Source organism: Apus apus, chromosome 18, assembly GCF_020740795.1.
Source record: "Apus apus isolate bApuApu2 chromosome 18, bApuApu2.pri.cur, whole genome shotgun sequence".
Lineage (NCBI taxonomy): Eukaryota > Metazoa > Chordata > Aves > Apodiformes > Apodidae > Apus > Apus apus.
The window spans coordinates 4,833,478-4,853,329 of NC_067299.1; the positions used below are offsets into that span (position 1 = coordinate 4,833,478).

General features: G+C 37.9%; 1 protein-coding gene across 9 annotated transcripts in view; it reads right to left on the reverse strand.

The window, feature by feature from the left end:
* The window catches only part of BCAS3 (BCAS3 microtubule associated cell migration factor), a 351,811-nt gene that overhangs the window by 259,712 nt on the left and 72,247 nt on the right, over positions 1–19,852 (reverse strand). For all 9 annotated transcript variants that reach the window (XR_007891218.1, XM_051635999.1, XM_051635997.1 and 6 more), the window contains exon 13: positions 11,948–12,041. Coding sequence is in view for 8 of the 9 variants with exons in the window: in XM_051635999.1 (XP_051491959.1) it covers positions 11,948–12,041 (94 nt within the window). In the remaining variant the exon portion in view is untranslated. The remainder of the gene's footprint in view (positions 1–11,947; positions 12,042–19,852) is intronic.

Genomic DNA, 19,852 nt, shown 5'->3' on the forward strand with positions numbered 1-19,852 from the left:
CAAATATTACTTATGTATATCAGATTGTGCCTCCACCATCCCACCAATTCAAAACTTGGTGCTACTGCCAAGTTGAACGTGTACTTAGCCACAGTTACAGTAGTGTTTCACTTAATTATAGTAGTTCCAGTTTGTTTTTACGGGCTTGAACTGAAAAATATTGCATCTTTTGCTCCCCCTACAATGGCAAGAAGCTGTGACAAAATATTGTGGCTGGCAAACACTTCTATGAATCCATTTAAGATGTGTAGAGAAAAGCTTTTATTGAAAAATGCCGCCCCAAGAGAAGACCACCACTAAGCTTTTGTAACAAAATGTCCTTTTCAGAGGCTGGAGGTCTAGTTACTTGCCTTAACAAATTGGCAATTGAAGCACAACCTCTAAAAAAAGTCAAATACAGAATAATTCTCATCTTTCCTGGCTACCCACAGCCACCTACTGGATTTTTTGTAGATATAGCTCTTGGCGTGAAGCCTTTCCTCCCCAGTGTAACTGAGAAACAAGGCACAAACCTTATAGTAACAGTAAAGAATAATTAAGAATCACACAAACTTCAAATAGATGCACAAGCTTCTACTACTAACCGGACTCCCAAAACAAATACAAATAATACACATTTATATGTATGCTCCCAGTAAAAAGGAGTAAAGAAAACAAAGACTCTGCTGCTCCTCAGCAGTGTCCAACACTTTAGTCCAAATCCAAATTGGCCAGTCCCACAACAACAGTGAAGTAAAAATCTGAAACTGGGAGGTCCTACAGTCCTGTGATAGGTTACTGGCTTGTACTATTGCAGTTACTATGCAACTGTGACTTTTTGAAGGAATTAATGTCAAAGGCTGTGCCAAATGCCTCATTCAAGACAGAAAGGAGATGGAACACGCATCTGTAGGGCTCTAACCAGTGTGCCCGTAGTGCCTGGACAACCTCCTTGGAAAACTCCCCAGCAGGACAGACCTTCAGAGCCCCACATGGAGAACAGGATGCTATGCCCAGTTCAGATTTCATCATTTCACACAGGTGAAAGAGGAATTGAGACCCAAGTGCAATTTCCCATTCTACCTCAGTAGCTCAGCCTAACTTCCAAAATTATTCCCTGCGTTAATCTGTGTAACTTGAGGCTTCTAGAAAAAGTGGAACTACAGAGGAAGAGGAGGTCACGCTGAAGATGGACAGAACAGTGTTAGATGTCCCAGCATCCCCTAAAATCACACTCAGTATGTGAATACCAAGACTCTCAGAATCAGTGGACATATCTAAAATTTACAGTTAATTTCTCTACACTTTATCTACAATTTGTGAGAATGACAAATATTTGTGTTTTCACATTCCCTTTATTGACACAAATGCATCCTTAAGACCTTGTGACATTATAGTAATCAGTATGAAGCTTGTGAAGTACCCTTCAGTGGAAGGTTAAAAGCAACAGGTAAGTATGAGTCCTGTGAAGGCCTGATGTACATAGTTGATCCTTCAGCAAAGAACAGCCTGGCTCTGTTTCTCAGGATAAGCCAGAAGTTTCCCTTCCCTTGTGTTAGACTATCCCAATGCAATGGCACAGGAGAATACATCAAATCAGAGGCAAACCAGCCTTGTGATTAGCTGCCATAGTGGATAGCTGGCATCCCTCAGTGCTCCTAAGGAATGGTGCCAGCTTTAAAACCAAACATTAACTGTCTCAGATTTCTATAAGGGCTGAGAATTAAGTATCTCAGCAACCTGGCAGAAACACAGCGAGCTGCCTGGAAAAATGCTCCCAGAGTTCAACTGGAGGCAGGGGATTTTACTTCAGACACGGAGGTTATTCACCCTGACACCCACTTGCAGAACCGCTGCATGAATCCAGCAGCCAGGAAGCCTGGAGATCTCTGTTTCAGACACCACATTCCCTTCTTGCCTCCCCGCCACTGACTCCACCACAATCCTGATGGAGACAACTGAGGCCACTGGGACACAGACGTGAACTGCACCACGCAACACATGATGGTATTTTCTACTTCATTTCCATATGAAATTCTCTTTCTGCAGCACAAGCCAAGGTGCAGGGCACTGTAAAGCACGAGTGGGCTGTTACTTCCCTTCTGCCTTATGAAGCCAGTGTTGTTAAAAAAAAATAAGGCAAAAATTAAAGTTACTGTTACCAGGGAGGGACAGGAACACATCCACATCCCATCCAGCACCCACTGCCAGCGTGCATTCCTGCAGCACCCTTCATTTGTGGGACTGCTGTTCAAACTGTGATCCCACAAGGCGGATGTCAGGGAGAGCAAGTGACAGAAACCATCCCTTCCTCTGCGACTGAGAGGGGATCTGGCCTTTCCTCCCCTCCACAGGGAGAGGAGAAAAACTTATTGACCCGTGCACTAGATAAATGAACAGACTATCCATTAACTAGCGAATTGCACAGAATGAAATTATGTTAGAGACAATAAAATGAATATGACTTTAAAGCATTCATTAAAACTGTCACCAACCTTCTAAAATTTAACCTATAAACCGCAGCTATCATCCATATATCATACCAAAAGCTTGCCAAAAATCACAGTTAACCTGTGCTAGGATCAAGAATTCTAACACACAGTAAATTTTGTTTTTAATTTGAATACCTACAATTGCTCATAAAGTATCACCCAAGACATGAAAAGAAAATAAACCGGCTAACTTGGGTCACACGTTTGTTAGTAAAAAAATTTGAGTTGGAGAATATCTAGGTACCAGTGACAAAAATCTTCCTAATTAGAAAGCACTTTCTTAGGCAAGAGACAGATGTTTTACAATCACAAAATACATTATTTCCACTTAAAAACTTGATTGCATCAATATCGTCACAGTTTTCATTGGAATAAACATCTGAAGTATGGAAAGTAAAAACTGATTTATTACTTATGCCTTGACACACAATTCAACTTCCTTTTCTCTTTCAGCATCTCTAGGAAGAGGCAACCTTTGGGTAAACTGCACATTTATTTGTTCTGTCAAATCTAGTTCAACCAATAACTCAAGTTAACCTAAAAAAGATCATTCATCTTTGTGCTTCATATTTCTATAAATCCTAGAAAATCTCAATTTTATGACCCTAAACCATACCAAATAAAGAGAATCCATGTGTCAGCTACAACACTGACTCCAAATATCGAGAAATAAGTTCCTTTTTCGGCTAATCATCTAAAAAATTCTGTCCCGAACGCGCCACATTTTGTAGACAAATGATACTACTGTAAGCAATGTATTTTTGCCTTAAAAAAAAAAAAAAGCAAATACAGAATTAAAAACCAGGGGGGTTGGTTATTTCCAGGCTTGTTGATAATATTTGCTAAAGTAAGATGAGCAGCTGGTCTAGATTGAAAGGCTGAACCAACTGTTTCCTGTCACACTTAACCGCCTAGCATCATTTAAAATTTTATTATGAAGAGGAAGGTGTAAAGAAATTCTGTAACTTCCATGACTGCATAATCTGTATTAAACCTTTGAGCTCTGTAACTTTCAAAACCCAAATTATTTACTTTTACCTTCTTTGAAATAATACCAAGTGTCTATGTATTAAAAATACATTCATTCCACATTTAAATAAAAAGTTATAGATTGAAAGAATGAGACTTTCAGCTTCACTGATTTTAAAAGTTAATCAAGCTTGGTACGTCTACAGAATGTTTTGTTTTCCTAAACGGTGAAGGGGAAACTTACAATTTATTATGATATTTGGCTAAGATAAATCTTTTACCATTTCTATAGGTAAACAGGACCTATCAGTCTGGAAGTGATTTCTGAAACACTGATCTTATTTACTTCCTTATGGATTCTATCTCCGGCTGCACAGAACTTGCACAAGTGTGGACAACAATGTATTTAGTAACTAATGTTCAGCTTTACCACAAAAAAAAAATATCTATAATTTGCTTTTAAATGTCGTGAAGCAAAGATAGTTCACCAAAACTAAATCACAGCCCCATAGTCTCTAAAATTACTCTTAAAAGCAGGTATAACCATTTTTATAGCACAAATAGATGCATATAATTTACACACAAGTTGGTTTTAATTATCTCAGTTCATAAAGGCCTTTATACCTTAGATCTGCCAAAATGAAGAGAGGAATTCTGTTAGTTTTTATGGTGTTAAAATCTATAAAAGGATCCTCCTTTCTGGCCTCTTAAAACGAAGATCCTTTGAGTATGTCCAGTTCTCTAAAAGAGCTAAAAAGCAGATTCCACGATGCTTATCAGCTGGGTGATTTACAGACATGATACTTTGAGAAATCTCACCACTCGTGACTGGGATTCAAGTCCGAAGGGACAACCTCACACCACCCGGAGCGAGTCCCGTCCAGCGCGCCGGGCTACGCCGGAGCGCTCCCTGCCAACATCATAAATGCTGCCATTAAAATATTTGTTTTAATTCTGACCTCAGAGTCACAGCTAATAAACAAGAAAGGCAATGAGAAATTGAAAAACAAACTAAATGCAGCTGTTGGACTGGACGTTTCACAACTGTGTTTAACTGCATCCTTTAATTTCACTTCTATGAATAGAAGCCACACACCACAGCCTGCATGCCAGCGAGTCAACCAAGCAGTATTTTCTTTTGAGTTCATTTTGCAGTGTTACTCCGTCATGTAAATTTTACTGTATTTTTAACTTTTCCTTTGAGATGAGGTCTGCAAACAATGGGGAACTATTTGCTGGTGGTTTCTCATTAGCACACGACTCGTGATAGAGAGCATTTGAATCATTTTTCCATAATCTTCCTCACACACAGGAGGAATTGAATTTTTCTGTGTATGTACAATACACGTTTGTGTGTGTGTGTGTGTGTGTGTGTGTGTGTGTGTGTGTGTGTGTGTGTGTGTGTGTGTGTGTGTGTGTGTGTGTGTGTGTGTGTGTGTGTGTGTGTGTCGGGCCAGAGTCCATTGAAATAGATCCACTGAACAGATGATGAATGTTTTAGAACCTATGCATTACAAAAAAATCACACGAAAGAACACGATACAGAGGAGTGAAACATAAAGCTGGCGCTAGTCTACAGACTTCCCCAAACTGACTCAGATACAAAGAGGAAAGTATTTGGAACAATCTATTAAAATAGTTTCCCAAAATGCACAGGATTACAAACACTGATTAGGTAGAGAATCAGGAACCTGAACTTGATAGAAAAGCCCTTATAAAAGCAAGAAAAGCCACAACATTTTCAAATTGCAGACACAAATAAAGAATCACATTTTTTAAATTAAGAAAGGTAGAAAAAAGAGAATTTCCAACTTATTTTGAAATACATTCCTTGACCATGGAGGAAAATACAGATAATTTTGTTTTGAAAAAAAAAAACCCAGCACCTTAGTGCGTTTTTTCAAATAGGAAACAATCCTCCCCTTCTCAGATTTGGTATGTGGAAAGGTAAGAAATGCCACCTCATCACCCTTCAAAATAAAACACTTTGTTTCCCCTCACTAGGTGGGGACATAATTTCAGGGGTTTTAATAATAAAAATCAATAACCATTTATTTAAAATACGTGAAAATTCAACTCCCAAATCTTACATACCCCTAAAGCTTTATATTGAAATGTCTTAGAAAAAGAAAAAAGAGGAGGAAGGGGAAGCAGACCTGATGCCTCCCCAAGGACACTGAGGTTCCACTTCTCAGCACCAGCTCATTTCAGGATATTTGCATCCCCAACTTTGCTCGAGTCCCAAGACCTTACACAAAAATAAAACACTGAATACTTTGGAGCAATATTAAAAGGAACAGCAATAAACCAAAACATTTGCATGAAGCCACAGACAGAACTTTCCACACGGGATCCCGCCAGAGCTCTGTGGAGCCCCGTGAATTCCCTGCCTATCAGAGCAGTGACTGACAGGCCCAGCAATCATGGCCCTGTCTGTGATGGAAGAGGGAACCAAGTGAGTTAGTTTTAATGGACTAGGGCTGACAGCAGAATTCGTGAGGTTTTTTCCTCTTTTCTAAAGCACAACATCTAATACAACATCATGAAAAACGAGGATGTTTGCACAGTTCCTTCAGTCTCCAGTTTAGACACACTCTAGATTACACTAATCCAGTTTACCATTGAGCAAATGATTCAAATTGGTAACATTTAATCTTGGCCCTTCCTGCTCCCCATTTCCTCCCCGTCTCAGACCCCTCACACACTTCCAGTTCCTGGCAGACTAGGAACAACACGTCAAACTTTGGAGGCTCTTCTGTAAACGTCTTTAATTAAGTAACCCCCCAGGCGTATTCCTGCTTTTGTGAACTTCCAAAATTTAGTCCAGGGCACCTGCATCCAGAGTTTACATAATAAGCTCTTTCTTATTTACTTTCTGTAGCAGACAGGATTCTTCTGCAATATTGTAATGACTATGACATTCTGCAAACAGTTGGTACCTGGCTTATTTTATTTTTTTATATATATATATAAAATATATACATAAAATGCAAATATACATATAACTATTACATATATATAAAAGTTTAAAGCCTCCTAATAATAAAGTCATGCATAATGTTGCACTGACAGAAAAACATCTTAATAACCAAGAAAATATTTGCTAAAGTTTTTTATCCTGGCTACATTTTAGTTATGCTAAAAATTCAATCATAATAAATGCAGACCTTTGCATCAATACTGCTGGTTTACATTACTTAAACAAAAAATTGTTACTGGTTGAACATAGTGGACATTTCTAAGTATCTTAGATCTACATCCATAGCATGGAAAAGGCCAAATCCCCATTCCAAGAAATGGTAAAAGACTATACTGTCCTGTAACCCACAGTAACAAAGTATGTCTATTCATCAGAAAAAAAGAAATAATGCAGGTGATATTACCTGCAATTCAGTTCAGCTAATAACAAGCTAGGTTATTTTTGTGTGGCCAAGATGTACTGACAGTAATCCTATAAAGCCTTGTCTTTGACCCAATCTAAAGGTATCAAGATCTTCTAAAAAACAAAAACAAACAAACAAAAAAACCAGGAAAAATATAATGCATAGGTTTGGGAGCATATCTACACAACTGAAGTCTGAAAAATTAATCTAAATTACCTAATATGAACTAGTGAACAGCACTAAAATAAATCAAGACAATGTTAACTCTAAGTAAAAGCATCCCTTCAAAAGCTTAATGTAATTTTCATTTAAAAAGTGAATTAAAGTAACTGTTCTTAGAGTCTAACTATAAGCTTCTTGTTTCCACTACATCAATGCACATGCCAGAAGTACATTAATAAAGCCCTCAGTCTATTAATATTACTTCCTTGTATTATTTATTCTCATCTTGAAAAGTTTTATTAAAAGGCTTAAAGTCTGCCTAAAAGTTTGAAGCTGTCTGCCTTTGTTCCAAAATGAAAGAATGGAGCTGGTGCTCTCAGATCTGTCTGCAGCAGCTGCTCCGCAAAGATCATCGGGGGGGGGGGGGGGGGTGCTCAAGTATGAACTAAATAGTCTCAGAATGCAGCTCATTTCCCTCACAACTGTTCCTGCACACCTGAGAGATGTGACTTGCTTCTTAGACGTGGCTCCTTCCCCATTAGTTTGAAGAAATATTATTTTCTGAATGAACTGCAAAACTGTACTACAACCAAAAGCCATCCCGTGGCTGCCACTTAAAAGACTGTGAGTATGTGCAGCTCCTGGCCTAGGGTCCATAAGCCACAGCTCCCTGCAAATCCATCCAGCTTGTTGGCCACTGCCAAGCTGCAGGAATTATTCTGCTGGCAGGAGCCCATCCCTGGTCATCACCTGCACTGGGGCCCCCCCGGCTCCTTCCCCTTACACACCAGTTTCCTTGCCACATATCGTGGTGCAAGCATCATATCATGGGAAGGGGTTGTGGAGAAAAATAAATAAATACCATGTGTTTGTATTACTTATTAAGCAAATATATTGCAAAATGAGACCCCTTTTTCCTGCTAATACACAGCATCACTTCCATGGCACTTGGCAAAGTTCAATTATTATTATAACATTCATTCAATTCATTCAAGATTGGATGGATGTCTTAAGAATCAAAACACCAGACTGGAGAAGAGGGACCTTATCTTCATGTAAGTAACAAGACACTGGCACATATGGCATTATATAAATGAATCATGATTCTGACATATAATAAAGTGCATAGAAACACTGTGTCAGTTTCCTATGGAAGAAAAGGATACATAAAATACTCATATCCTAGCAATTAAAAAAGAAAAAAGAAAACAAGTACCAGTGCCAAGTCACCTGAACTTGAAACTTGGAATCAGATTTATGAAGCACACTTCCAAAAATAGAACAAGAATGTTATATAGGAAGTGTGCCCACCAGCCAGAAGAAACACTGCCATCAAAGCTGACAACACAGCTGGCAAAGGGAAAGGATTAAGGAGGCTCACATTATAATTTTTCTTTATAACACTAGAATAAGGACCCAGTTAGCATTTCATGTCTGTTTCCCAAAGATTCAATCAGCAACGAATGGCAAAGGAGGACCAGTCCTTTCTCCCTTTTATTGACCTACTACATAACTTAACTATTAAAATGAAAAATGTCAAGCAGAGAGGCAATAACAACACATGCAGGGACCCAGATTTTAGAAATTCCACAGGACTGAGGGATTTTGTGGATGAGATAGATGCCTGGCCACAAATTTTCAGCTATAGTACAAACATCCCCCCTACTCTTCTCTCCCTGCCAACCCCCAAAAAGTCCAGCAACCCACTCCCCACAGTGAACTGTTTTTTGAAAACTAAAATCTGACATACAAAGGAAAAAAACAAAACACAGAAAACCTAAGCCACCAGGAACTGCAGCTTTTCTCCTTTATGTTTTGTTTTGTTTGTGGGTTTTTTTTTTTCTTTTCCTTTCTAATGTTAAACATGATTTGCTGCATGTCTCAGACTGAGACTTTTACAGTCTCCCTAAAATCAACTGACTCAAAAGCAAGCTTTTATTAACATGAGGGTCTGGAAGAAGTATACAGGGGCATGCTAGGCAGCATTAAAAAAACCCCACTATGGTGCCCCCTAAGTATACTCAGAAATGACATTTCAAGTTTGTTATTTTATTATTCAACCAGATTTTCAGAGTAGCCATAGATCTAATTAAAAAAAAAAAAAAAGCCAACTATGCCAGGTTTCTTCTTTCTTTGTGTGCCTCAAATCAGAAAAGGAAAAAATTAAATAGATTTGCTTTACATGTAAACAAAAGCTAGATCTAATGCCAGCAAAAGTCACTATAGTAAGTTTCTACACAGCACAATGACATACTATGCAGAGACATCGCTGTTTCTTCTTTTGTTAGCTTCTCTTGTAATGCAGCCACTGCAAAAGGCTGCATGCACAGCAAGCTCTCATTGCCAACTAACCCAGATCAGAGCTCCATGTAGATTATTTACCTTGCTGGGAAGAAATAACAGCCCCCGAATCCTCAGTAACAAAGAAGTGGGGAAAAAACCCACAACCAAAAAGACACCTTCCCATCAGCAGGAGTCCTGCCATTGTAACAAGGCTTCCAATCAGGCCCATAACAACATAGCTAAGACAGTCTGAGTGCAGTAAAGGATTTCTTCTTGGTTTCAAAAACAAAGATTAGAGGAAAACATGACTGCCTTTTACTGACATTAGCAAGCCTCTTTTCTTCCCATTGGATTGTTTTCTGATAAGCCTACAATGAAGCAATACCTTACCCCTTCCCATGGTACCCGTACGTTATTAACTGCCGCTTTATCACAATTAACATCCCTAAGCAAACTCCCCGCTCAGTATGAAAAACAGAAACAGCACAAACCCCAAGAATTTATCTTACTGGCAACTGACACCTTTAAATGTAGCTTGGAGTGGCTGTGACACTGTTGCACTGGCTTACTACACAAAAATTATATATATATAGACATCTCCCATATCCATTGACCTTCAGTGGCTTCCCGTGTCAGTGGTGGATTTTTTTCAAACACAATCTTGCCATTTTTTTTCACAGACCTGAATACCTGTGGAGCTCCCAGACCCTTGGGACAAGGCATGATGAAATGATGCTATTTGATCAGCCACAGAGAACACAATAGTTCACTAAACAGATGAGCATTCTCTGATTATCTTTACAGCAGAAGTTGGCAGTTGCTGTGTTCTAGTGCAGCAGCACAGATACTGCTTGAAATTATGAGTAAAAGTGTTTTTTTCCCTACAACCAGCCAACAGACCAGGACAGTATCAAAAGCCACCTCTTGTTTTGTTCTGCTTTGTAATGAGATCAGCTTGATTGGCAATATACCATTATATAATGGATTAAGATTATGTTACTTACAACACTGGCTTCAAACAAAATTCTGCCTTGATGTTAAATAAAGAATCCAGAATGCTGTGTTAAGTGCTGCTTTCATACTGCAGGAAGCTGAGGTAATAGTTCTCAACTGTTTTGATATTACTCTGTACCCAGAACACACAGTATGATTCAATACCTTGCTGTGAATCATCCCTCCTACAACTACCTCACAACATACATAATTTGCAATCAAAAATAACACCAATTAGAATAAAGAATTTGCCATTATTGTACCACTAGATCTAACATAAGTCTGCTATATCATGTACAAAGGATTGTAATTTTAGTACCTGAGCAAACCAAAAGAACTTGATTATAATACAAGTAACCTAATAATACACAAGTATATCCTTCAATGTAAAAAAAAAAAAAAAAAGAACAAGTTAATTTGCTTCTGCATAAACATTGTTTCCCTTAAATTTATGCAATCATAAAAATTGTCTTAAGGAAACATTTAATTAAGACCTATACATTATTCCAATTTAAGCAGCTGTATTAATTTCACTTCATTAGCAGTGCTCAACTCCAGGTATTGCCCTTCTATCAGGGCATGAAGCAAGAATATCCCTGTTCTGGAACTGGCACAGTTGATTCTCAGTTAAACACACAAAGTTCCACAAAAATTCTTTTAAGTATTGAAAAACAATTCAGCCAGATGAAAATAGGGGGGGGTTATGTCAAAAACTCACAGTGAAAATGCTGTGACCTGCACAGCACTATTAAAGAGTTCTGACAGAACAGATGGGATGACAGAATAAGCCCAACTGGTCAGTAGAAGTGAAAACATAAACGACAGACATTTAGTTTTATTCTTTGAACTGAGACTTCATCCTCAAAACCTTCACAGTACTTGCTACAGTACTTGCTACATTTTAGAAACTGTTAATTTAGGCAAGAGGGAGCTGTTGATTCACTGGCCATTTCACTGTTACTGTTATCAACCAAGCCTTTTTTGTTTCTGTCTACAGAGTAGTAAAAATGTTAATTGTCAAATTAATAAGATTTATTAACAGCCAAGCTTTGTAAGTTATCTCCACTGCACAGTCACTGTTCATTTATAGAGGAAGGAGAGAAAAATGTACTTTTGAAGAGTTCCTTAGAAGTATTTTCAGATTATTGCTGATTTTACTCAGGAGGGAGGGTAGAATTGAAAAGTCTTCTATCCAGAAAGCACAAAATGGCAGTATACATCCGTTTAGAAAACAGTGCCAGTGAAATGTATCATTTTGTTTTCATATTTATGGAGGAGTACAATTTAATACAGTGCTGATCTTCTGGATACCTGTGTATCAGAACACCTGGATGCCTGGCTGGCAGGACACCCAATGGAAAAGGATTCCTTAGGACCTGTGCTACCACTGAAGTGGTAGGTTGAATCTTCTCTACAAATACCTTAGTGTAACAGTTGCTTAAGTTTCAAATTTAAAACAAAGACCAATTAGCCAGTGTATGACACAGGCGACACACTAACAGAGCAAGTCAGAAGACCTAGTAGCAGTGAGCAGATATTTGCATATTACATATCATATTAGATAGTATATTACATAGCATATTACAATATTTGCAATTTCTCCAGAGCAATGCAACACATAACTACAATATTTTACTGTCTTCGTCCTGTTCTCAACTATCACATTAAAACAGTAAAATAACTTACCACTGGGGTTAAAAGCCATGCAGCAAATAGGCTTCTCATGTGCAGGGAAGTGGGCCACAATACCATCACTATCAGAGTCCTCACTGACAAGTACCTGTATAACATTAATAGAGACAAAAGGAAGTTAGAAACTAAAAACACTCTTAAGAGAAAATACCAGCTTACTGATACAGGAATTGTTTTGTAAGATATACACAGTGGTATGAGTTGGATACAAAACAGCACGAGAACTAACACAAGCAATCTTATGTAATTTTTTCAGATAAAGACACATGAGACATGCTCAAATAATCTACTATTAACTAGAAAGGATTATACACTTTATACCTGACTCTATTTACTCAAATAAGGCAAAATGTAAACATATTACTGTTTTGCTACATAAAGTATTCAAGGCTGCACAGAAGTCTTCATGCACTGCAGCAGGCAACTACACTGCAGGCTTCCATTGCTGCAGGTTTCCATTGCTGCTGGCTGAAGCCAGAGCTGTGACCTCTCTGTATGTCTGTACTCAAGGGTCTGTTACTCTTCAGTTTGTGCCAGGAGCTGTGCTGCTCCCCCAGCTCTCCTGTGGACAGGAGCTCTCACCCCACCCAGCTCAGCCACAGTGTGCAGCTGGAGGAGCATGAGGAGCAGTGTAATGCCAGTGAGGAGAAAACACTGCTCTCCAACTATAAAAAACAACTGATCTTCTCTGAGTAATACAAAAAAAACCAATAAAATCACATAAGAGAAAGAAAAACAATAGGTAGCACAGACTTTTTTCAAAGAAAAGGGAATATTTAACCATTGCATAAATCAGTATTTTCATTGGGAGGACTCAAAGCATAAATGGCAAACAAGTGGAAAAACAGACCAAAAACTCAAGTTGCTTTCCACCAGTGTACAAGAGGAACACAACAGTTTGCATTCTGCTAGTAAGTGGTGACAAACTTGAGGTATCTGAATTTCCAAAGGACAGAAGAAGTGCTAAGGACTGGGAGCAGGTAGGGAAGCAGGTGCATTGCAAAAAATGCTGCTACCAAGAATTTTCTCCATCTTGAAACTGCCTCAGTGGGAATTAAACAACAGTATTACAAAGGTTGGCAATCAAGACTCCTTAAAGAAATCATGCTTCTGCTGAACAAAAAAGCAATTGAAAGGTAGGAGAGAGTTTTCATAGCAGAGGGAAATTAAGAGGAAAGGGAAATATCTGGACTGAGCTCTGTGCTGTGGAACATCTTCTGGAGGAGGGGCCAAAGGATGAGCTTCTGGTTTTTCAAACAAAAGGTTATTGCAAGTTGGTAAAACTACTTGGACCAGTCAAAATGAAAGCTGACTGTGAAGACATGCAAAAGGACCTCCAAACAGAGATAGCATTGCCAATGTCTAATTGTATGAAAAGACACTCTTAGATTTATAGAACAGAACCAAAAGATGCGCTGTCAAATCACAAGCAAGAACTGAAGACGTAATTTATTCCTTGGTTATGTCATGTTAAAGACTAAATTAGGTAAAACAATCAGAAAGATCTGTCAGAAGAGCACTTAATGAAAGGGTTTCTGTGGTAAGCAAAAACCAGCTTCTTCTTAAGACAGTGCAAAATTTCCTATTGCAAGTTCAGAATAATTTGTCTGCTGCTTCCAAAATAATCTGAAAGGTTTTTAATACTTCCTATTCCGAACAGATATCAGAATAATTTGAAGATATTTTTATGCTTCAAAAAGAGAAATCATCTTTAAATGTTTAAAGAAGTCACGTAATATGGATGAAGAGGCCTGTGCCTGCCTGACTTTAAATGTTCAAATTACTTGGCACTGTCACATAAGCACAATTATGGTTTTGCTTTTCGGTGTCAGCATTTCGTGCTTATTCCAGAACCACTAACCAAAGGGTCTGGAGATCTTCCTAAGAGCTTTTCAAAGAAACAGTGTTCTTTCCTCAGCCTATACAAACTGCACTAAATAACTCCTATACATCATCTTTTCACAGCTTCTGCTTTTAGGTAACTCAGTCTTGTCCTAAACATTTCCCTCTAATTAAAGATACATGATGATGAAGATGATGAAGTAACAACATAAAGCAACTTTACAAAAGAAATAGAAGGTTTTTTAAAATCTAGCCTGTTAAAAAATATTTGACTTAGAAATCTGAGGTATCTAAATCATTGCTAAAAAACTATATAGCATATTTCACATGCATCATCTTCTACAGACTGTAAACTGGATCAATGGTGCTTTTAAATAAAACAAAACTAATGATAACTGCACCACTGTTATCGTCCTTGCAACATTAAACCCTTACTCAACAGCCAAGGAGCACTCTGGGTGGTAAGATGATCTTTAAATATTTTTCCTCCGGAAATACAGTCCAAGGTAAAAATTTCACAATGGTAAAAACTGTGGAACACCTCAGACATACCAATTTGAGAATATAATCTATTATTTGTATGCTCTGCATTTCCATGCTTTAAAGGGTTTTTGGTTTTGTTTGATTTCTTCCCAGTCACTGCTTAAAATTTGCTTCCTGGAAAAACACCTTTTGTGTTTAATCTAAAAGGAGCTTTTCAAACTCTTCACATTTCAATGTAAATACCCAGCAGATATAGCAAAGCAGTCCTGATTTTGGTGTGATACAAGTGCATTGTGACAGAAATACAAGGAGGAAAAAAATATTGGCATAACATCCAATCAATCAAGAAAGGCCACTGTGAGCTTGTGGACCCTGCCTATCACCATGCAGAGCTTTCAGCTCAAACTAGGCCTGTTCATCTCCTGCATTAGCCAAGTTTAAAAAAACAATTAAAAAACACAACACCATGGATAGATCAAAATAGTTCAGATTTTATACAGACAAGGATGAGGACCTGAGCTGTATAGCAATGAAGAAGGCCTCTGCTACACAGACATCACAAATTTCAGAAACCATTTCCTGCAAAGGCCAAAGTAAAAGTCTCTGTCTGCAAAGGTGCTGGAGAGAACCACGTCCCTAGGGTAACAAATGGCATGTTACATCAAGACTGACATTGTACAGTGGGTTTCTTTCGATCAGTTTAAGGTTTCTTGCCACTGAAAAGAGCAGTTGGAATTTTTTTCTTGGAAGTCAAAACAGTGGTACAAATTGCCTCATAATGCATGCACACACTGTCAAAAAACTTGAAGGAAGCAGCTCATCCAGCTTCCCGACACACAGGGCAGACAAAGCCCACAGGAATCCCAAGGCTGCAATTTTTTTTCATCCCAAACAGGCTTCGTTCTCCAAGGTAGTGGCCTCTAACCACTCTACTATTAAGAGTAAAAGACCTTATAAAGTCTCTTACTGAAAAACGTTAATAAATCTTAGCATTACTCCTATAATTGCATAGACACTGAGGTTCACAAGGATGCTCAAGCATCTTCCTTGCAGAGTTCCCCACCATTAAAAGTGACAAAAAAGAAACACTGAGGCTCTTCTACCAAGATGGCCTTGTAAATCCACACTCTGCTGATTTCTGATGCCCAAACAGTATCTTATCAAGAGACCGGCAACATGATTTTCACAAAAGGTGCCCAGCAAACAGCTGGGAGCTGGACACACTGAGCACACTCTGCAGCTCTCTCCAGCCCTATTAACTTCAACAGAATCCTACAGTTGATTGAAGATGAATCAAGTCCTCTTTATCTTACTCTAAAAGAGAAACAGACAAAACACCTAGGGGATCATTGCATTTACTATCAGAAAATACTGTTTGCTTTGAGGGCAAGAGATAGCTGAAGCCAAAGCTTTTTTCCCTGCTATGCCATATTTTTCTTCATTCGTTGTATTTTCCATACTGCTGAACAGAAGCCACTAGTAATTATGACTTCAATTATTTTCATCTTTAAAGGCAAATTACACCACTTATCCCAGTGGGGACATGTTTTTAAATAAAACATGAAAGTAACACAAATAAAAATGGACACAAATCTAATCAAGTGGGTCCTACTCTTAACAAAATTAAGAAAGAAGAATCCCATCATCATAAAAACAAATAGGCTTGGCAATCTTTATAAAAATGAATAGTATATAATAAAGATATTTTGCATGTATACTGAAGCTCCCCCTTCATTTAAACAGCTGAAGTTAGGACAGTGTTTGCTTCAATTCCTAAGACGTATGCACAAAAACTCACCCCCTCCATACCGACCCCCACAATTATTCTCCCCCAACTTATAGCTAAGGTCAAACATCAGTGGAAAAGGGCTAAAAGTGATAAATCTGTGGCATTAACTACTGCACTCCTTTTAATAGAATCCAGCATAAACTCAAACCAGCCTTGTGCTCAGCCTGAACCATTTATCTGAGACAAAAATGTCTTCTTGACAAAAAACAGATCTCCTTTAATAAAAGTAAGGCAGACAGTATTATGCTCTGAGGGAATCCTGTTGCTCTTTTTATACTTACATATAAAAAGAATTCTTCTGTAATACATGTAGATATAAAAAGTGAAGAAAATTGATGCCAAATATATGAGCATTAGAACATCAAACCAGCCTTTGTGAAAGCTGTTCACGTAAATAAAAGCACTGGTGTTAATGACCAGTGGAATTATGTACGTAGTTAAAGTTTTATTATTGAATATGCTTTCTTCTTTTAGCTTCTTTTTGCTTTAGACCAAAGTTTCACAACAATTCTTGCTCCTGATAAGCATCTTTATTTGGTTCAATTGTTATAATCTCCTTACCAAATGAAAATGAACTTTTGAAACTGCAGCAGTCTGCAGCTTTTTTTCTGAAAATTCCTCTTTAATGCAATAAAAAGTTAATAGGGAACAGAAAAAAACACCAATCACATTTTAAAACATAAAAGATCAACATGTTATCTTATTTTTCTAAGTTATTTTAAAAATATTTCCTCAAATATTTTCATGTGTTTTGGATGATCTGTGAAAGCAACACAATGATATCTCATCAATCACATCACTCTATCAAAAGCATTAAGAATCAAGTTTTATATTTTTAAATGGCCACATATTTCCCTGTCATCTAAATCTTAGATCTTTCACAGATTTACATTCAGTCACAAAACTGGTGACTTTTGAGCAAGGTCATTATTGCAGGCTACATGTGGGTGGTCTGGTTGATGAATTAATTAAGAATACTGAAACAAAGGTTGAAAGAAAATAATTTTTCTTTAAAACTCAAGCCACTGGAGTACTACACATTTAATTCCAATTACTGAAAAAGAGGACATCTGTACTGCTTTAGTTTTATCCATTTCAACTAATTAACAGATTCAAATAAATAGTCATTACATTTAACTGAAAAGTTTGCTGACACTTCATTAGAAGGAAGTTTAAACAAGCACACAACCTTGTGAACATATTTTGGCTTACCACAAAGTTACTTGGGCATCTCGATAATTATTTTTACTCTCTTTACAAATATATCATGACAGCCAACTTCAATAATTCTACATTCCCTTGCATTTCTTTAATTACTTCATCATTCAAATGTTCTTTAAGTGCCACCGATTTTAAAAGTAGGTGCTACCATATAAACAACTGCTGGGCATAAGATTTCACTACAATATCTACATTCATAAGGTTTATTAAAAATATTTTCCCTGCAGATTTAATACTGCAAGGTTATATTAGAACATTTATTTGGTCTTTTTAATTGTGTCTTTTTCAGTGGTATGCTAACATTTCACCCTCTGCCATGGTAGCACAGTACATTTCATTGAACACATTAAGCTCCATCTCATGCATCTTATGTTGGATATCTCTGAAATGGTAAATATAAAAATTAGTGAAAACTGAAGCTGCAGCTAGTCCTTCTGCATTATGTCCAAAACATGTTCCTTAATCGTCCTAGTGGCAAACAAATCTATGTATTTGTACACATGCACAGAGCAGCTCATTCCATCTTTAAAACCTGAGCTACTATGTGCAAAGTAAATGGACAAGCACAGACATCATTACTGTGCAAGCCTTTGAGTATTTCTTTTTACAAAGTGGTCTCCCACTGAAAAAAAGTTCTTATTTCTCCTTTAAAAGAACATGCTTGCTTGCCTTAGATTTACTGTCACCTTCTTTTTTTTTCCCCCCACTATGTTATCTTAAAGATATATTTTATTACTTGAAATTATTTTATTTCATTACAACACCAAAATTCGTGGTCAGGTTGGACAGGCAGATAGAAATCTTTGTTGACCTTAAAGAGGAGGAGAACTCCTTTTGTACTAGGACTGCTGCTGCTAAGAAACTAACTCATTTCTCTTCCTGACACTACCCTTGTGTAGCACCAGGCTGACAACCTCTGAAAACCACAAGTGCACACACAAATAATACAAATATATTTACAGAGTTGCTCAGACAAATCTCTGATGCAAGGCTTTCCAACTGTTCATCCTGCCCAGAAAACACTTGGTAGGCATTACTAATTCCTGTGGTTTCCCAGGCAGTTCAGGAAGATGGATGGCCATGATAAGCAACACCATCCAGCAGCATCCCCACCCTGCAGGAATGAAATATTCCACACCAGGCATCTTCATCACAGAAGAAATCAGAAATGTCACCAAGTGTTTCTTAATACCCACCTGGAATCTGAAAACTGAGATGGTCAACTACTAACTTGTGAAAAATCACTGCCACACAGCAACAAGAGAACTGGGACTAAAGTAGGTGACACATTTGTCAGACTGCTGAGGAGGGACAACTTTCTCCCCAGCACAGGCAATGCTGGACCCCGCAGCAGTCCATCTGCTCCATCACTCCTTTATCTCCACCAAAGTGTCAGTATTCATGTAGTTTGGATGACTATCAGCAAACCAGTTTGGCACAGCAGAATAAAATCAATTCATAGACTGAGGAAGAACCTCTGCAGCTCCAGCAGCCATACCGACTTCAGACCAGCGGGATGTTTAGCCACGGTTTTAAGTTAAGAATAGAAGTAAACACAGTTGAGTCAGAGAACTAATTTTCTTGCTAAAAAGCTTTCCTGAAGTGAAGCTTCACTCAGTTACGCTATAAAAACTAGCCAGTACTACCCAGCCAGCACAAGGATGTGCCATGTAAAGCAGCACGTTGGTTCTTGCAGGTTTGCCTGCTGCAGCAGCAGCACAAGCAGAGTCTCTGCAGGCTCCTTGGGCCGGGCCAAGCCAAGCCACACAGCTGCCAACATCAGAATCCACCCCATTCAAACAAACCTGTCAGCACTAGCACTTGTGTTTCCACCTGGCAGTGGAAAAACAGCTGGAGTGATGGACAAGAACTCCGCGGGTTCTTGTGACTGTGAGCACACACAACACCTCTTCCATTAGGAGGCTCTTTACTGGGCTGTGCTGAGTGACAGTCTTTATTTAGACCATGTACAAAATGTACTAATTTTTAAATCAACCTCTTTCTAGACTATACTTTAGTAGGAAAAGATTGTTAAAAAGTTTTCTGTACCATAAAAACCTAACAATGCAAAAGAAAGATGATTTTATTTTTCCTGGAAAAAAAATAAGATGTTAATTCTGAAAGCAAGTCTCAGTAATCAAAATAAATTATTAATTTAACAGCATTTTAAAACTTCAGATCACAAAAATATGAATGGAAGACACACAATTAGAATATCTAACTTAGAGCCTCCTTCCCTAGAGATTCAAGACAAAAATTATTTTACTAGAACTGATGGCTTATTTATGTTACAGCAGCAGTATTTGGACAAGGCAAGTGTTATCATTTTTACAGCTACTTTGCCATGGTGCCCTTTAGGCTTGATAGCTCCCTACTATTGTTAAGGTCAGAGGACAAGTTCATAAAACCTCTAAATCATACATAATAAGACTTAAAAACCTAAGAGATATCATTTTTTTTTCCCCTAGGCCTATGCAGAAGATTCAAAGCACAGACAATGTCCATCAGAAATAATGACCACATTAAACAAGGCTTCATGAGAAATTTATGAAGCAAAATTTTTC